General features: G+C 45.4%; 2 protein-coding genes across 2 annotated transcripts; one reads left to right on the top strand and one right to left on the bottom strand.

The window, feature by feature from the left end:
• Positions 1 to 5122: 5122 nt before the first annotated feature.
• LOC112069182 (regulator of cell cycle RGCC-like) lies at positions 5123 to 10959 on the bottom strand. Its single transcript, XM_024136480.2, has 5 exons — positions 10830 to 10959; positions 10368 to 10553; positions 9662 to 9742; positions 6115 to 6177; positions 5123 to 5241 (listed from the first exon to the last, which is right to left on the bottom strand). The coding sequence occupies exons 1-5, from the start codon at positions 10870 to 10872 to the stop codon at positions 5234 to 5236; spliced, it is 381 nt and encodes a 126-aa protein (XP_023992248.1). The 5' UTR covers positions 10873 to 10959; the 3' UTR covers positions 5123 to 5233.
• A 1748-nt stretch (positions 10960 to 12707) lies between these two features.
• Positions 12708 to 18309, top strand: pcdh20l (protocadherin 20-like). Its single transcript, XM_024136479.2, has 3 exons — positions 12708 to 12824; positions 14214 to 14407; positions 15792 to 18309. Exons 1-3 carry the CDS (start codon positions 12801 to 12803, stop codon positions 18217 to 18219), a joined length of 2646 nt encoding a protein of 881 aa, XP_023992247.1. The 5' UTR covers positions 12708 to 12800; the 3' UTR covers positions 18220 to 18309.
• Positions 18310 to 19425: the final 1116 nt, after the last annotated feature.

Genomic DNA, 19425 nt, shown 5'->3' with positions numbered 1-19425 from the left:
AAACAACCTAAATTCACCTACCGGTAATGTTCCTGTATCTTTGTGTAACTTTGTATTACTGTGAAAGGCCTGTCTATCTCTCCCTTTTCACTTGTATCAGCCTGACCATTTTCATTTGTATCAGCCCTGTTGGGTTTGCAGTGTTGGGGAGTAGTGAACTACATATAGTTCAACTAGTAATTTTACTACATTTTGCAGTAGATTGGTGGTAGTGTTAGTGCTAGTGCTAGTGYTTTTCTTAAGGGTAGCTTTAGTGTTTTTCTTAAGGGTAGYKTTAGTGTATCTTAACTTCTTCCAGTGTAAAGTAATTGTTAGCTTGGTAAACTATATTTTCAGAGTAGCTTCCCTAACACTGTGGGTTTGACGCTAACATCAATTCAATTCATTTCAAGTGACTGTCTAGTAGACTGACTCTCTACATCATTACTCTCTGTCATTTAGATGAACAGAGTGAACCATAGATGATATGACCCTTGACTTTCACAGACAGCCAATCATCACCCACAAACAGTCCAAGGAGACCAATTAGCATGGAGACAACACGGGGCAACCTTACTTGATGAATGTAATACATTACGTTCGCATCATATTGAAGGTAATTCTCTGGGAGGTGATCATGATAACAACACTGCCAGCAGACAACAGAGCGATGTTGCTAATGCAAYGATACTATAACACAGATCACTGCAGGTGAGCACCGATGGTTTCTGACACAGATAGAGAGCGGGAGTGGAGATGTGATTGGGATAAAGTCATGTTGGTCCTCCACTCTCACATCCTCCCAAGACATAGCAAGACAAGGTATATGATTGTGCACACCGTTTTTATTTGCCTGTTATTCATTTTATCTGGCCCAGCTCGCTAATGAACATTTGATGTGCATTTCTCCTCATATGCTCTTTGAGAAATCTCTTGTCACACAGTGGGGTATCCCCATTGAGAATAACTAGTGACAAAACATGTTGAATGCTGAAGTAATCGCTGACACAATTTKGGGAATAGTGAAGTGAGAAGGGCCAAGCCACAGCCCTTTCAGTTTCAATCTGAACCTGACACCTGACTGCATTATTTCCCTCCTCATTGTGACTCTTCCTTTTTAGATGGCTCTCACCCCGACACCACCCTGTACAGGAAACTGCCTCATCAGTCCTAAAACCCAAACTTCAACGGGAAGTTCCAGACAATCTCCAGTGTTGATGCCAGGCCAAATTTGGGGTTAGCATGTTAGCTACACCGCTACCTGGTAAAACAATAGTATTCTCCCTGGTCTATGTCCTAAATGGTACCCTATACCCTACATAGTGCACTACTTTGACCAGATACCTATGGGCCCAGTCAGAAGTAGTGTACTATATAGAGAATAGGGTGCCATTTTGGCTACAACCCAGGTTTGTCCTCCCTGCGCAGCTGTGGCCTCAATCAGTCAGCACATCTCTTTTATCAGGCTGGAGCAGACAGGCAGCTCGGGGACAGGGACACGCTCCTCTATTGGTGACTATTGTTTTGGCGTTTCTCTCTCTATTTCTCTCTCACCTCCCACTTTGCCTGCGTCTGCTCCCCCTCCACACACACACACACACACACACACACTACTCTCTCAAGTGCTAAATCTTGTTGTGGTCAGGTGGGGTTGAGTAGTGTTGGCAAGGGTTCAGAAGTCCCTCCCAGGACAAAGTGTCTTAAAAGAACCATAAACACACAGAGAACATAATGTTTAGAATGTCCTGCCGTCCCTTCCTTTAGGGGGAAACCTTCTTACTGTGAACATAACCCATGATGCAATGGAAAAGCTAAAGGAAGGTGATCTAACAGTTCAGTATGAACCAGTACCGTAGGTTCAGTATAAGCACAATAAACAACCCCTCCTCGCTCTGTACATTTGGTGGATCTAATGTACTCTAACGTACAGCTAATGTAGCCTATTACTGCGTCATACAGCTAATGTAGCCTACTACTGCGTCATACAGCTAATGTAGCCTACTACTGAGTCATACAGCTAATGTAGCCTACTACTGCGTCATACAGCTAATGTAGCCTATTACTGCGTCATACAGCTATGTAGGCCTTGACCTACTGAGTAACAGCTAATGTAGCCTATTACTGCGTCATACAGCTAATGTAGCCTACTACTGAGTCTACAGTAATGTAGCCTACTACTGCGTCATACAGCTAATGTAGCTATTACTGCGTCATACAGCTAATGTAGCCTACTGAGTCATACAGCTAATGTAGCCTACTTACTGCGTCATACAGCTAATGTAGCCTACTACTGCGTCATACAGCTAATGTAGCCTACTATTGGTCATACAGCTAATGTAGCCTACTTACTGCGTCATACAGCTAATGTAGCCTACTACTTCGTCATACAGCTAATGTAGCCTCTACACGAGTCATACAACTAATGGAGCCTCTACCTACCGCGTCATACAGCTAATTGTAGCCTACAATATTACTGCGTCATCAGCTAATGTAGCCTACTACTGCGTCTACAGCTAATGTAGCCTACTACAGAGTCATACAGCTAATGTAGCCTACAATATTACTGTGTCTATACAGCTAATGTAGCCTACTACCGTATCAAACAACTAATGTAGCCTACTACTGAGTCATACAACTAATGTAGCCTAATACCGCGTCATACAGATAATGTAGCCTACAGTATTACTGCGTCATACAGCTAATGTAGCCTACTACTGAGTCATACAACTAATGTAGCTTAATACCGCGTCATACAGATAATGTAGCCTACAGTATACTGCGTCATAAGCTAATGTAGGCTACTAATGAGTCATACAACAATGTAGCCTAATACCGCGTCATACAGATAATGTAGCCTTTACAGTATTACTGAGTCATACACACTAATGTAGCCTACTACCGAGTCATACAGCTAATGTAGCCTTACAGTATTTACTGCGTCATATCAGCTAATGTAGCCTACTTACCGAGTCATACAGCTAATGTAGCCTACAGTATTACTGAGTCATACAGCTAATGTAGCCTACAGTATTACTGAGTCATACAGCTAATGTAGCCTACTACCGAGTCATACAGCTAATGTAATGAAAAACATAGACTAAATCACTATTGTTATGCCATCAACTCTACTGACGCACTTCCCATCTTTAACTGTCTCCGAGCAGTGCCAGGGATAGATGTGTGTTTCCTGATTGGGTTTGGAGTTTCACTTCTGCCAACCAATCAGAGGAGTCGTACAGGAAGTGGAGACAACAGGAAGTGAAGGCACAGGCAGTTGTAGGAGTGGCACTGGCAGTAAGTAAGACTAAAAGCGAAGGTAGAAGCCAGCAGTCAACCATTTTCTTTGTTGGTTTTTGTTACGTTCCCCAGTTTCTGTTTTTGTTGTGGGTTTGTATGTATGTGTATATTCAGGAAATGGCATCCCGGATTCTTCAAGCAGCTGATTGGTGGGCCCCACTGATTGGAGCTCTGACCCCTCCCTCTCGTCAGGGGATACAGCTGGCTCTTCAATTACCAACTCCTTCTCCAGCTTGATAAAATCCAGTGTTCCTTTGTCAGGAAGACAGCTTCTTTTAATGGCCTATGTTGGTTGTTGGTCAGTGAAAGTTTGTTGATATTATTTTGTAGCCACTCCTTCAGAGGTATGTGTATGTCAATAGGACTTGGTGTTTTTGGTTAATGAAATGTTTCACTTAAAGTATTGGTAATTATTCTGTTTCATTTGTTCCCAGGGGGGGAAGAGGAACGCACCTTGGGAGTGTTTAGGCAAAAGGCCTGCGGGCGTACATCACCCGTCATATTTAATGTCTATGCACACTAGGTAAGACCTGGGCGGACCACCCCCTGTATTTTGGTTAGCGMGCCAGGTGGTGCTAAAAGTTAGGTAAGTAGTGGGTAGGCATAGAAGGTACGAGGACTCTGTCATTTTTACTTTCTTTACTCTGGTTCCGTCCAGCCCCTTTTCCTCACTTTACCGTGTTAAGAATAAATTCCCTGTAAACGGTATTTTCCTCTGCATCTGTCGTCCCTCCCCGAGCCTACGATCACATACATCTCAACTCCCCATGGAGAGAAAAGCATCAGGGGGTTGCCTTCCCTCCTCCTAAGAGGCGTACGTAACCGTTTTAATACTGTTAATCCTCTTATTTTCCTAAATGTTTTATCAATTCAACATATTCACTCATGATCGCTCGTAAATAGCTGATCCCCCCCCCCCCCCTCCCCCAAACAATGTAAATGGTTTGAGAAGTGGGAAAAGTGCTATTTAAATCCAATCCAATAGTATCATTATTCATATCATGTGAGTATCATTGATAGCATGTGATATCATAATCACTTACTCTATGCTTCTAGACTATTTATTTATATTGAAATAACTCAAAAAGAGAGCAAACATTTATTTATTTATTATTATCTTATTCATCTGTGCATTCCTCTGTACAAAAATCATTATCATCAATTAGGGACTGGTCTGTTTGTAGTGTAGGTATATAATACTGTACATCGCTTTGCACTTTACAATATAAAACGTAGCATTTTTACAATTACTGTACATGGGGAGGTTCCAACAATTGGGTTGTGATAACAATGGGTTTCACTATATAAGGCCTCCATCAGGAAACAGCAGGTTGGCTTAAACACTTACTAATCACAAGATACTGTGGAGTCTCTACTGCTCCCCCACTGATTTGCTTCCTTCATATCTGCATATGAAATGGCACCCATTCACGTTTCCTGTTGAAGAGAGACACGTTCTCCTGTTGAAGAGAGACACGTTGACATAAAACAGCTTGATTTAGCTGTGAATACGTCCCCAGTCTGAGGGAAGGGATGTAGTCTACCACCTCAGGTCCAGTGGTGTTCTAGATATTGGAACATGATGCTCTTTAATTCCTCATGTTTAACCTTTTTTCCCCAGAGTGCGCAGGAGAGAGCTGGCTTTCTCCGAACACAACAGGACAGAACTGTGCTTTTTTAGATCTGTGTGTGTGGTGTGTGTGTTGTGTGTGTTGTGTGTGGGTGTGTGTGTGTGTGTGTGTGTGTGTGTGTGTGTGTTGTGTGTGTTGTTGTGTGTGTGTGTGTGTGTGTGTGTGTGTGTGTGGTGTGTGTGTGTGTGTGTGTGTGTGTTTGTTCAGCAGTAGCCATCCATGCAGCTTGTTCTCTCTTCTCTCTCCACGTGGTCTCAGCAGCTCTCCGTCTTCTCTCCGTCTCTCTCTCCGTCTCTCTCCCTTCACATCTCTCCGTCGCTTTCCGTTCACATATCTGTCAGACAGACTGTCATTAGCATGCAGCAGCCAGGTACAGATGCGAGAGCAGTTATGATTCATGGAGAACAGCACTTACTGTGTCTCTTGCCCAGTGATAATACGTGTGTGTGTGTGTGTTGTGTGTGGTTGTGTGTGTGTGTGTGTGTGTGTGTGTGTGTGTGTGTGTGTGTGTGTGTGTGTGGTGTGTGTGTGTGTGTGTGTGTGTGTGTTGTGTGTGTGTGTGTGTGGTGTGTGTGTGTGTTGTGTGTGTGTGTGTGTGTGTGTGGTGTGTGTGTGTGGTGGCGTGCTGGTCTACGTCTCTGTGTGTTCTTCTCAAACCAGGCACTGCCTCTCTGCTGATAGTGGTAAGATAGTCATGTACTATAGACTACTATCACTGGAGGGTGTGTAGATAGCCCACCTCAACCCTGCAGACATGGAGCTGTGATTCAGCTGGATACTGCATTTAGACACTAGGGGGGCTGTGATTCAGCTGGATACTGCATTTAGACACTAGGGGAGCTGTGATTCAGCTGGATACTGCATTTAGACACTAGGGGAGCTGTGATTCAGCTGGATACTGCATTTAGAGACTAGGGGAGCTCTAATTCAGCTGGATACTGCATTTAGACACTAGGGGAGCTGTGATTCAGCTGGCATAGAAACACTAGACTAAAGAGATATAAAGAGATTGAAACACTAGACTAATGGGATATAAAGCCATTGAAACACTAGACTAAAGGGATTTAAAGCCATTGAAACACTAGACTAAAGGGATTTAAAGCCATTGAAACACTAGACTAAAGGGATATAAAGCCATTGAAACACTAGACTAATGGGATATAATGGCATTGTCAGGTTGTGCTGAATTGTTGTTTTGTTTGCATACCAGCAAGTTCCCGGTCCAAACTGTCGATGAATCTCTGTAGGTCTCCTGTGTCTCCCATTCTGGCTGCAGACAAAAAGGAAAGCATGTGAGAAAGGAGAAAAAGAGAGGAGAAAAAGAGAGTGGTTGAAAGGAACATTTCTGTGGAGAGATGCAGCAGTAGCAGCTCTATGTTCACTGGCATTTCCTCCTTTGGACCAGAGCAGGAAATGGGATCCAACTCACAGAATTATAGAAGAAGAACCTGCATCCCAAATGGCACCCTATTCCCTAGAGCCCTATCGGCCCTGGTTAAATGTAGTGGACTATATAGGAAAAATGGTACCGTTTGGAACACAATGAAGGAGTCAGGACACAACCCCTGGTTTAACCAAGATAGACAATAAAATTCACAGACTCTTATTCAGCTGGCTTCATAAAAATCACATCTTAAACAGCCCATAATGTAAAACTCCACTGAGCCAGTGAGGCGCCTGCAGCACATCTCAGACTGACCGACATGGATCTTACAGTGTTATATTTAGCTTATGTATGGCTTATGAATGCTTTATGTAATGCTATGTATGTCTTAAGTAGTGTTATGCATGTCTAATGTATGTCTTAAGTAGTGTTATGTATGTCTAATGTATGTCTTAAGTAGTGTTATGCATGTCTAATGTTATGATCTTAAGTAGTGTTGTTGTCTAATGTATGTCTAAATGTGTATGTCATTAAGCTGTAGTGCTTATCATGTTCTAATGTTTGTCTAATGTATGTCTTAAGTAGTGCGCAATTGCGCAGTAAATGAGACAGGACAGAACTTGCCCCTCATACCGCACTCGTTGTCTTTCCATTAAACATTATTCCTCATCTACAATTAGACAACGTGGGACTCTTTCACCCAACACACACAGCTGCTTCTACCTCCCCCAACCACTCTCCTCCCCTCCAAACATCTCTCCTCCCCTTCAAACCACTCTCTTCTCCCCTCAAACCCACTTCCTTCCCCAAAACCACTCTTCCTCCCCTCAAACCACTCTCTCCTCCCCTCAAACCACTCGCTCCCTCCCCTCAAACCACTCGCTCTCCCCTCAACCACTCCTCCTCCCCATCAAACCACTCTCTTCCCCCCTCAAACCCACTCTCTCTCCCCCCAACCACCTTCTCCTCCCTTCAAACCACTCTCTCCTACCCCTCAAAACCACTCCTCTCCTCCCTCAAACCACTCTCTCCTCCCCTCAACACTCGCTCCTCCCCTCAAACCACTCTCTCCTCCCCTCAAACCACTCCTCTCCCCTCAAACCAAACCCCCATCACACACCTATAGCAAACCCTAACCCTCACCACACACCATAGCAACCCTAAACCCCCATCACACACCTATTAGCAACCCCTACCTCGCCTCACCACACACCTATAGACAACCCCATAACACCGTTAGGTCCCCTAACCGATACACACACCTGGTATAGCAACCCTTAACACCCCCACATCAACATCACCTTATGCAACTAAACCCCCCATTCACACACCCATATAGCATCCCTAACCCCCCATCACACACCTATAGCAACCTAACCCCTCACCACACACCTATAGCAAACCCTTAAACCCCCCATCACACACCTATAGCAACTTAACCCCCCTAGTCACACACAACCATATAGAGCACACCCTAAACCCCCATCACACACTATAGCAACCTCTACACCCCGTCACCACCCAACCTATAGCAACCCTAAACCCTCCCATCACACCCCTATAGCACCCACAATCCCCTCTCAGTCACATCAACCTTATACACAGCCGCTTAAACCCCCATCACAATCACAACCTTAGCAACCTAACCCCCCACCCACACCTGTACCAACGCATAAACCCCCCACCAACACCACTATAGCAACCCTAAAACCCCCCAGCTCACACACCGTTATAGCAACCTAAACCCCCACCACCACACCGTAACAACCATAAAACCTCCCGACCACACACCTGTCCAACCATAAAACCCCCACCACACACCCTATAGCAACCCTAAAACCCCCGTCACACACCCTTATAGAACCTAAAACCCAACCTATACACTTACCAAACCATAAACCCCACCACACACCGTATAGTCAACCCTAAACCCACCACACACCCCTATAAGCAACCCTAAACCCCCACACCACCACCTGTACAACCATAAGACCCCCCACCACACACTGTACAACCATAAACCCCCATCACACAGCTTATTAGGCAACCCTAAACGCCCACCACCAACCTATAGCAAACCTAAACCCCCACACACACCTGTTACCAACCGATAAACCCGCACCACACACCTGTTACCACCATATAACCCCCATCACACAGCTATAGGCAACCCTAAACCCCATCACACACCATATAGCAACCCATATAAACCCCCACCACACACCTGTTGACCAAACCCTAAACCCCCACCACATCACCTGTATAGAAACCCTAAACCCCACCACACGACCTGTACGCAACCATAAACCCCCACCACACACCTGTACCAACCATAAACCCCCATCACACAGCTATAGCAACCCTAAACCCCCACCACCACCTATAGCAACCCTAAACACCCCCACCACACACCTGTACCACCCTAAAAACCCCACTCACACACCAGTATAGGCAACCCATAAAACCTCCCAGCCACACACTTATGCCAAACCTTAAACACCCCCACCACACACCTATAGGCATACCCTAAACCCACACACACTACACCTGTGATGCCACCATAACCCCCACCACACCCTGTCTCCAACCATAAAAACCCACACACCAGCTTATAGCAACCCTAAGCCCCCACCACACACCATGAACCACTACCCCCCATCACACACCTAATAGCAACCCTAAACCCCCAAACCCCAACACAGCTATAGCAACCCTAAAACCCCACCACACACCATGCTAGCCAAACCATAAACCCCACCACACAGCCTAGTACAACCCTAAACCCCCACACACAGCTATACAACCCTAAACCCCCACCCACACAGCTATTAGCAACCCTAAACCCCCACCACAACACCTATAGCAACCATAAACCCCCGACCACCACAAGCTATTTACCAACCCTAAACCCCCACCACACACCTATAGCAACCCTAAACCCCCACCACACACCTATAGCAACCATAAACCCCAACTCCACCACCCCCAGATGAGGCTCAATAGCCCTGCAGGAGAAAGGCTGTAGAAGCACAGCAGCCCAGCTTTGTTGTGTAAACTCAACTCAATGGTGATCGATGGTAATGCACTAATTGTCTGTGTAAAAGTGATATTGACTGGACTCCTACTACAGTATTTCCCATCCCTGGTCCTCCAGTATCCCCAACAGGACACCGTTTCATTGTAGCTCTTGACAAACACACCTCATTCAACTCATTGAGGGCTTGATAATTAGTTGACTAAATGTGTACTGTTGGAGGTACTTGAGGACCAGGAAATACTGTGCTACTATGACTCTAACTTGTCAGATAGCTCAGAGCTAGTTTAGATGGTCAACTGATGGGTTGAGATGTAGTGGTACAGTTCTCACTACCTTTGGGCATCACTGGTATGCCTGCAGTGTGGAGCTCTTCTTCACTGGTGTTCCAACTGTTACCCAGAGACACCTCACTGCCTGGAGGAAGGGACAGACAAGGTTAGACCATGTGCCACAACTAATATATGCCATCTAGTTGACACTTTTATGCAAAGCAACTTACAGTATTGGATACATACATTATTTAGGTATGGGTGGTCCCAGTAACCCACAATCCCAGCATTGCAAGCTCCATGCTCTACCGACTGAGCTACAAAGGGCCATTCTGACAGCTAATGTTATATTTAACTTTCAGATTGAATGATTTGTTAAATAAGCTAATGCAACCCTTCATCCACAGACAGTCATGCACATCTATTCCATGTAATGGAGCAAACGTGCATTAGTTGAAATGATGTTACTTTCTATTTTCATGTTACTCTCTATTCTCATGTTACACTCTTTTCATGTTACTCTCTATTTTCATGTTACTCTATTTTAATGTAAAGTTGATGCATGTTCATGAGCCGATGATGTCACCAGTGAAAACTGTCAAGTGTGGGTTGATAAGAGCGGCTCAAACGGCGGCTGCCCACATGCGTATTCTCCCGCTATACTACATCTGAGTCACCGTTTACGCATAAACACCACGCGCCCTCCTCCACGTATGTAATGGACACACAACAACAACAACCATAAAGGTTTAGACCTAAAGGCTACTCACTGCAGTCACTATTGTCCTCAACGCCGCTGTCGCTGACCACTGAGCCGTCGTCCCCTAGCCCGGTGCGCCGTTTGGCATCAGACAGGAGCCGCTCGTATGCGTACGGGACGCTTTGTGAAGGCTCTCTCAACTCCTCAACCACGTCAGCGAACTCCTGGAGCAGATCAGTTAGCTCCAGCTCCAAGTCTGATAGGGGATTTCGGTTTTAGTTAGAGTGAGAATAATTCAATTCGTGATTGAATAAAATTACTTTACACATGTATTTTAATTAGCCTATTAATAATAGGCCTAAAGTGATTAACATCAAACACGAAATAACCGATACCAAACAGAATCTGGCTATTTGAAATCAATCCACATTAAAAATCTACAACAGCAGGACTAAAATGCAAGAAAGAAACGCTGCAATAATCAATAGCCTAATGATAAAAATGTCAAATCCAGCCAACACTCAGAACCCACCTGAAAAGTTGTCTGTGGGCATTCTGAAGTTTTCTGTAGACATTCTGAAAAGCGGGAATAATGCGTCGATGACTAATAGAATACTTCAACTGTTCAAGAAGTCAAGTTTCAAGTCCACACATGGGGTCTTCTGTTTATAAAGCCTCCTTAGACTCTACTCACAACTGGAAAAGACGCGCTCTGCAGCATCCAATCAGATCACTGCGTGCGCGGCTTCTGTGGTTACAGTAGTGAGTGGGCGTCTCGAAAGTAACAGTAAAGGGAGAAGGAAAAAACAAACGTGAACGAATGAACGGAACAGTCTCAGAAACCCCAAAATAGAGTCTTATGCAACTCGGAGACATTTTTCTGATAGGTTTTCCATGCGTCACAGAAATCCTCTCTATGCTGCCAATTCAGTCTAGAGTTGAAAGGAAATTGACGAATGGAATGATGAGATTTTGCAAAAACATTTTCTCTGTGATTTCAACCATTATGTAGTCAATTTTAGGCCTACTGTTGCCTATTATCTATTATAAACAGCCAATCTGTCTGTCCTACTACTGTTTCCCAGGAAATCATCTTTATTAACATTACCTCACCGTAAAATCCTAATCATGAAGATGTTATCATTATTTTTGAAAATTATCCCCAAACTACAGTAACTGTCAAATGTTTGGACACACCTACTCATTCAAGGGTTTTTCTTTATTTTTACTATTTTATACATTGTAGAATAATAGTGAAGACATCAAAACTATGAAATAACACATATGGAATCTTGTAGTAAACAAAGTGTTAAACAAATAAAATATATTTGAGATTCTTCAAAGTAGCCATCCTTTGTCTTGATGACAGCTTTGCACACGCTTGGCATTCTCTCAACCAGCTTCATGAGGAACGCTTTTCCAACAGTCATGAAGGAGTTCCCACATATGCTGAGCACTTGTTGGCTGCTTTTCCTTCACTCTGGGGTCCAACTCATCCCAAACCATCTCAATTGTGTTGAGGTCGGGGGATTGCGGAGGCCAGGTCATCTGATGCAGCACTCCATCACTCTCCTTGGTCAAATAGCCCTTATACAGCCTGGAAAAACTTTTGACTGGTACTGTATATTCACTGTAGAATGCCCATTGTTGTAAAGTCACATGAAACTACTCCAACCAACCAACAGGGGTCACTCTAGAAGTGCGAATGAAACGTTACAATTCATGTCGCTGCCAACGTAGCCCTCTGTCCTACTGACTGACTTACTGGTGTTATGCCTACACCTCTGGGGAGGAAATATAATAGCCTTTTAAGTCATATTTCTATATTTAGTTGAACAATACTAGAATTGGAGAAGCACTCTGAGACCACAGTGATCACTTGCCATTTGTGGCCACAGTTGACACAGGTAGAATAACTGTCCTCAAACTGACTCGTTTCTCATCATGATTAACAGTAAGTACGTTACTAYGGTTACAGATAAGAACCTTTTGTATGTCATGTTCCTTTCACCACAACCATTTACATAATCTTTTCAATTGGTCAATTCCTCAAACCACTAAACCAGAGATAAAGGGTACAGGAAGAAGGTAAAGAATACTGTCCAAAAGGCTTATTAAGTTACCTGTAGTGGGAGGGGCAGCAGGTGTGTGTGTGTGTGTGTGTGTGTGTGTGTGTGTGTGTGTGTGTGTGTGTGTGTGTTGTGTGCCGATCATGTGTGGTGGGTGTGTGTGTGTGTGTGTGTGTGTGTGTGTGTGTGTTAGCACAGCAGTGCCCAAATAAGGTGTACAACCCCGCCTCCAGCCCCAGTCTTCCTGCCTACACTAGTCTGGCAGAGTGGGAGGGGCGGGAGAGGAGGAGCCGGTGTCAACAGTACCCAGGTAGGCTACAGGTACAGCTACCTCCAGCCCCAGTGTTCCTCCCTACTCTTAGCAGAGGTGGAGGCAGAGGAAACCCAGACAGGTGTCATGTGTGTAGGCTACGGGCCATGGGACGGATGAAAATATGAACTGGGCTCTACTCCTTCAGGTCAGTCAATCATTAGAGAATTTCCTTATGACTTAATTAATGAATCACTGTAGGGCAATTTCTTTCATATCATCTGTCATATCATATATCATATCTTGTATCTATGTAATTGTCTAATAAATATGAGTTCACCAAAAGGTCAGTGAACCGCTATAGGTCAATATGAGTGCAGTGTCTTTGACGACATCTTGTCGTTCATGAATTGASACAAACTGATGAATAGTTTTCTCTGGAAGCTAATAAAGGCAATATGACCGTGTTATCTTTGACTACATTCATTTGTAGCCTGTTCATTTAGTTACTCTGGCAGCAGAGTATTATTGTTGATCATTACTTGGTCCTTGTTTTGGTAGCTCTCGATATGACAGGGAGCTAGTGAATGGGTAATGGGATATTGTTGAGGAAAAGTCACAAAGTCCTTGAGTTAATGGGTTACTGTTGTGACTGGGAGCACATGAAAAAGAAGACCCTCTTTACACTCCTTGGGTGTTTAAAGAATAATGCTTGAGGATAGCTATTATTCACTAGTAATATGGAACATCGTCATGTAAATATGTAAATTGTAATGTAAATTATGTGCATGTGTTTTGTTAAGTGCTTTTTTCATAATTATTCTTTATAATTCCACAAGCATGTTTTGTCGTTAGTCATGGTGCAGTAGGTTTGAATAGTAAGTGGATGGAGGGGGGGGGGGATTAACGTACTACTGCGCACACACAGGATCTGGCCCCAATGCCACCCTAAATAGTGCAACAATTTCATTTTTGTACCGCTATGGCCCTGGTCAGAAGTAGTGCACTGGGCCTGGTAGAAAGTACTGCACTGGCCTGGTCAGAAGTCGTGCACTGCCCTGGTTAGAAGTACGCACCTAGGCCTCGGTCCAGCAATACTGCACTGGGCCTGGTCAGAAGTACTGCTTGGGCCCTGGTCAGAAGTACTGCACTGGGCCCTGGTCAGAGTAAGTGCCTGGCACTGGGCCCTGGTCAGAAGTACTGCACTGGGGGCCCTGGTCAGAAGTCCTGCACTGGGCCCTGGTCARAAGTAGTGCACTGGGCCCTGGTCAGAAGTGGTGCACTAAATAGGAATAGGGTGCCATTTAGGACTCAGGCACAGTCCCTTGTTTGAAAGTAGCCACTGAGGTAGAAATGTCACTGTTAATGATATATCATTAAAGGAAGGTGTCTCCGTTCTAGCCTACTTCAGGGGGAAATTCCAAGGATCATCATTTCCTCATATGAATGTTTTTCCTTCTCACAACAATTTTCTCCAGTGTTTTAAGTTCCCTGTTCAGGTTCTCCTTTAGAACGTGGTACATATCAGTGATTTACTTCACACTAATGTCTTCTAGTGTTCCAAGTCCTATGTTTTCACTTCTATGTTCTCCTTTAGAACGTGCTGGTCACGGTCCATCTCAGGCAGATCCTGTGCTACGGTTCTGTTCGGATCTCGGTTCCAGAGGAGCAGGAGGCTGGGGTCCGGGTCGGGTCCATCGGGTCCACGTTCCCCCCCCTTTACCAGCTCCTGACCCAGTTCTACCTCAGGGTGGACCAGGAGACAGGGGAAGTCTACACCACCGACAACAGGTGGTTATTTATGGCAACTCATTCTAGATGTGGTAGCCTACAGGCCTTCTGACTGTTTCTTTACATAACTGGATGGATTTCTGCACTTTTTTGACATTTGTTATTGCTGTATGTTTTTAATATATAGCTGCTACTGATAAAGACACTTCCTCTTGACTAGTAGCAAAGTAATTATCTACACTATGTGACCAGAAGTATGTGGACACCTGCTCGTCGAACATCTCATTCCAAAATCATGGGCATTAATATGGAGTTGGTCCCCCCTTTGCTGCTATAACAGCCTCCACTCTTCTGGGAAGGCTTTCAACTAGATGTTGGAACATTGCTGCGGGGACTTGCATTCAGCCACAAGAACATTAGTGAGGTCGGGCACTGATGTTGGGTGATTAGGTCTGGCTCGCAGTCGGCGTACCAATTAATCCCAAAGGTTTTCGATGGGGTTGAGGTAAGGGCTCTGTGCAGGACAGTCAAGTTCTTCCACACCAATCTCGACAAATAATTTCTGTATGGACCTCGCTTTGTGCACAGGGGCATTTTCATGCTGAAACAGGAAAGGGCCTTCCCCAAACTGTTGCCACAAAGTTGGAAGCACAGAATCATCTAGAATGGCATTGTATGCTGTAGCGTTAAGAATTCCCTTCACTGGAACTAAGGGGCCTAGCCCAAACCATGAAAAACAGCCCCAGACCATTATTCCTCCTCCACCAAACTTTACAGTTGGCACTATGCATTGGGGCAGGTAGCGTTCTCCTGGCATTCGCCAAACTCAGATTCATCCATCGGACTGCCAGATGGTGAAGCGTGATTCATCACTCCAGAGAACACATTTCCACTGCTCCAGAGTCCTATGGTGGTGAGCTTTGGCATTGCGCATGGTGATGTTAGGCTTGTGTGCGGCTGCTCGGCCATGGAAAACCATTTCATGAAGCTCTCGAATAATAGTTATTATGCTGACGTTGCTTCCAGAGGCAGTTTGGAACTCGGTAGTGAGTGTTGCAACCGAGGAAGGACGATTTTTACACCTTACGCGCTTCAGCACTCGGTGGTCCCGTTCTGTGAGCTTGTGTGGCCTACCACAACCGCGATAACAGTACTTACAGTTGACCGGGCAGCTCTAGCAGGGCAGAAATTTGACTAACTGACTTGTTGGAAAGGTGGCATCCTATTACGGTGCCACTTCAAAAGTCACTGAGCTCTTAAGTACGGGCCATTCTACTGCTAATGTTTGTCCATGGAGATTGCATGGCTGTCTGTTCGATTTTACACACCTATCAGCAACGGGTGTGGCTGAAATAGCCGAGTCCACTAATTTGAAGGGGTGTCCATATACTTTTGTTTATATAGTGTATGTTGTAACAGTAATTTATCCATCTATCTATTGCAGGATGGACCGAGAGGCCCTGTGTCCTGAACAACCCCAGGCTGGGGAGTGTATCGTCCCACACGACGCCATCGTGGGCCCTGACGCAGAGCTGGTGAAGTTCATGGTAGTAGTAGAGGACATCAATGACCACGCTCCTCACTTTGACAACACTGAGATGCATCTGAGTGTCTCTGAGGATGTGGCTGTAGGGACCAGTTTCTTATTGGACGACCAAGCAGAGGACAGAGACATGGGACGTAACGGACGGCTGCAGTACCACCTAGAGGGAGCCGGTGGGTTTTTCAGTGTGACAGTAGAAGAAGAAGCAGCCATTTTGTTTTTGGTTGTGCGACAAGGACTAGACCGCGAGAAGCAGGATCTTCATGAGATGACTGTAGTGGCAACAGACTGTGGTTCTACCCCACTAAGCGCCACAGCAACGTTATTCATAAAAGTGACTGACGTGAACGATAACTGCCCAAAGTTTACCCTGGACAGCACCCAGAAGGTGGTTATTACAGCGGACACACCCAGAGACACAGTAGTAGCCAGGGTCAGAGCCACAGACCTAGACCTGGGCCCCAACGCTGCCATTACCTACTCCCTCAGCCCCAAGGTCTCAGAACGGGCCAGGGAACTCTTCAGTCTGAACAGTCACACTGGCCTGATCAGCCTGAGAGGAGACCTCAGAGACCGCCACAGTGACAGTGTTAGTGACAGGGGAGAGGAGGTGGTGTTGAAAGTGTTAGCCAGCGGCCCCCACTGCCCCCCTGCAGACACTCAGGTAACCGTATCCCTGCTCCCTGCGCCATACCAGGAGAATGGCATAAAGATCAGGTTCATAGCAGAGCATCAAAACCAGACGATAGTGTTGCAGGAAAACCAGCCCCCCACTGTCTTGGCTTTGCTAGAGCTACCGGGGGATACTAGTAGTGTTAGAGGCTCATCGTATCTCTCCATTGAAGGAGAGGTGCCGTTCTCTTTGAGCCTGCAGAATGGCAAATACCTCCTGTCGACATCAAAGCCCTTAGACTACGAGGTGAAGAGTGAATATCATGTTTCTGTAGTGATGCGTGGTGGTGTTGAAGAGCCTGCAGCTCAGGGCTTCCCCAGGAGAGTGATCCAGGTTAGGGTGGTGGATGTGAATGATAATGCTCCACAGTTTCTCCAGAGTCACTATATGATAGACATAGAGGAGAATAACCCTCCTGGGGTGTCTCTGCTGAGAGTCAGGGCGCAGGATGCAGACAGCGGGCAGAACGGGCAGGTCACCTACAAACTGGGTCGACCGTCACACACGGCGGCAGCAATAGCCCTTTATAGAATCGACCAGAACACAGGTCAGCTGACAGTTTCTGTACCCCTGGACAGGGAACAACAGGATGTTCACAGACTGACAGTTGTAGCCAGAGATAACGGCTTTCCTCCATTAGAGTCCTCTGTGATGGTGACAATCACTGTCCTGGACCAGAATGATAATGCTCCTGTCTTCCTCACCCCTCACTTCATCTTCTTCATCCCTGAGAATATACCTCCCCTGTCCCGGGTGGGGAAGGTGGGGGTATCGGACGTGGACGCAGGGCTTAACGGGGAGGTGGAGGTGAGGGTGGTGAACAGCAGTGTCGGCCCCTTCGTCATAGACAACGCCCAGGGGACGCTGCGCTGCATGGCCGATATCGACCGCGAGAAACAGGACCGCTACGAGTTAGATCTCTTCGCCACCGACAACGGACGCCCGTCACCTCTGACCTCCGTCGCCAGGGTAACTGTGTTCATCGAGGATGTCAACGACAACCAGCCCCAGGTCATCCTACCCAGCAGCAACCTGTCGTGTCTCATCGTCTCCACGGGGACCACCACGGGCACCATGGTAACCAAGATCTACGCCATCGACAAGGACTCAGGGTTAAACTCGGAGATCACATACACCATTGCAGCGCGGGAACCACCGGGCACCTCTCCATCATCCCATCACCACGGTGACAGCAGCAGCAGTCCCTTCCAGCTGGATGCTCGGTCCGGTAACGTGACCTTAGCCCAGAGACTCATGGGTAAGGACCTGGGGATGCACCACCTGTTCATCGTGGTGACTGACGGTGGGAAACCAGCGCCCCTCCACACCACCGTCTGGGTTAACCTGCTGGTCAACGACACCTTGGAACCATGCCACCTGGACACCATGCCCAGATCCCTGCCCTACAGACTGGCACAGACGCCCTCCGAAACACCCTCCGAGATGCCCGTCTGCGACAGACACGTTCAGTTGATCCTGCTGCTAGGCCTGGGCATGATGGTGGCCTCRCTCTGTCTGTTTCTGGTGACGGTTGTTTTATACATGAAACAGAGGAAGACATCTAGAGGGGAACCACAGCAGAGGAGGGGGATAAATGAGGAGAATCAGATTCCTCTACGCATTTCGGAGAGATATTACTCAGGAGAAGAGTTATAACGAGAGAGATGCAGTGCTTGTTCTGACTGGACTCTATATTATGAATTGTTGACGTTTCTTGTATACCTTTTTAAAAGTATGAAATCAGTTCTACAATTAAATACATTTTCACTATTTTCACACAAAGGAGTCTCTCTCTTTCAATATTCTAAGATGAAAAGCTCTGGTTAAATGTCTGATACAATCCAATATACATTTTATCAAGCTAACGAATGAAGGACTGAGGAAGTAAAGGACACCGCTTTAAGGTGAGGTGATGAATTAAGGAACATCATTGATAACAACTGAAAGGAACCTTTCTCTCTTCATTTGCCGTGAGGTTTATATGTAATTTACTTCAGCAAATTGTAGACTAAAATTAGCAGTAGAAGCTAACCCAAAGTAATACATCCAACAGCAAACAAAACAAGACTGTGTGACTTTGTTTATATGCCAAATAGCACCCTATTCCCAACATAGTGCCCTACTTTTGGAATGGCTCTGGTCAAAAGTAGTGCACTATATAGGGAATAGGGTGTCATTTGGGACAGAGACTATATCTAAATCAAAATGTGAGTGAGAATGAAATCTGAGACATTCAAGGAAATCATGAACTAGATATATGTGACCTGTCAACAGAGGCAGACATTGATGTTAAATAAGGGATTCAAATTCTAAACGTGTCTCGTATGTAAGTGTGAGAAGAAGAAAACACAAAGTGAAAGTGGTTTTAATCACAAGATCTTTATGTTCCGTTTCCATTATCTTTAGCCTGATCACTAGTGAGATCTTTATATTCTGTTCCATATCTTTAGCCTGATCACTAGTGAGATCTTTTATTCTGTTTCCTTATCTTTAGCCTGATCACTAGGGAGATCTTTTATTCTGTTTCCATTATCTTTAGCCTAATCCCTGGTCAAATCTTTGTTTGGTTTACATTTCTTGAGCCTAATCCCAGGTCAAATCTTTATGTTGGTTCTATTTCTTTAGCCTAATCCCTGGTCAAATCTTTATGTTGGTTTCTATTTTCTTTAGCCTAATCCCTGGTCAGATCTTTATGTTGGTTCCATTATCTGATCTTCTATCAGCCGAACACAAAATGCCTAACAAGACCCGACATACTTTGATCCAGTTTTCAAAAGCTGGGAGACAGCTCAAAATAGAGAAATAAACCCTCTATTTCTATTTGTGCACCAGTTGTTTTTTTCTGTAAGGAATAAACAACAA

The sequence above is a fragment of the Salvelinus sp. IW2-2015 genome, unplaced genomic scaffold (genome assembly GCF_002910315.2).
Source record: "Salvelinus sp. IW2-2015 unplaced genomic scaffold, ASM291031v2 Un_scaffold924, whole genome shotgun sequence".
Lineage (NCBI taxonomy): Eukaryota > Metazoa > Chordata > Actinopteri > Salmoniformes > Salmonidae > Salvelinus > Salvelinus sp. IW2-2015.
Note: the sequence above shows the minus strand (reverse complement) of the source record. Positions and strands in the feature narration are given on the sequence as shown.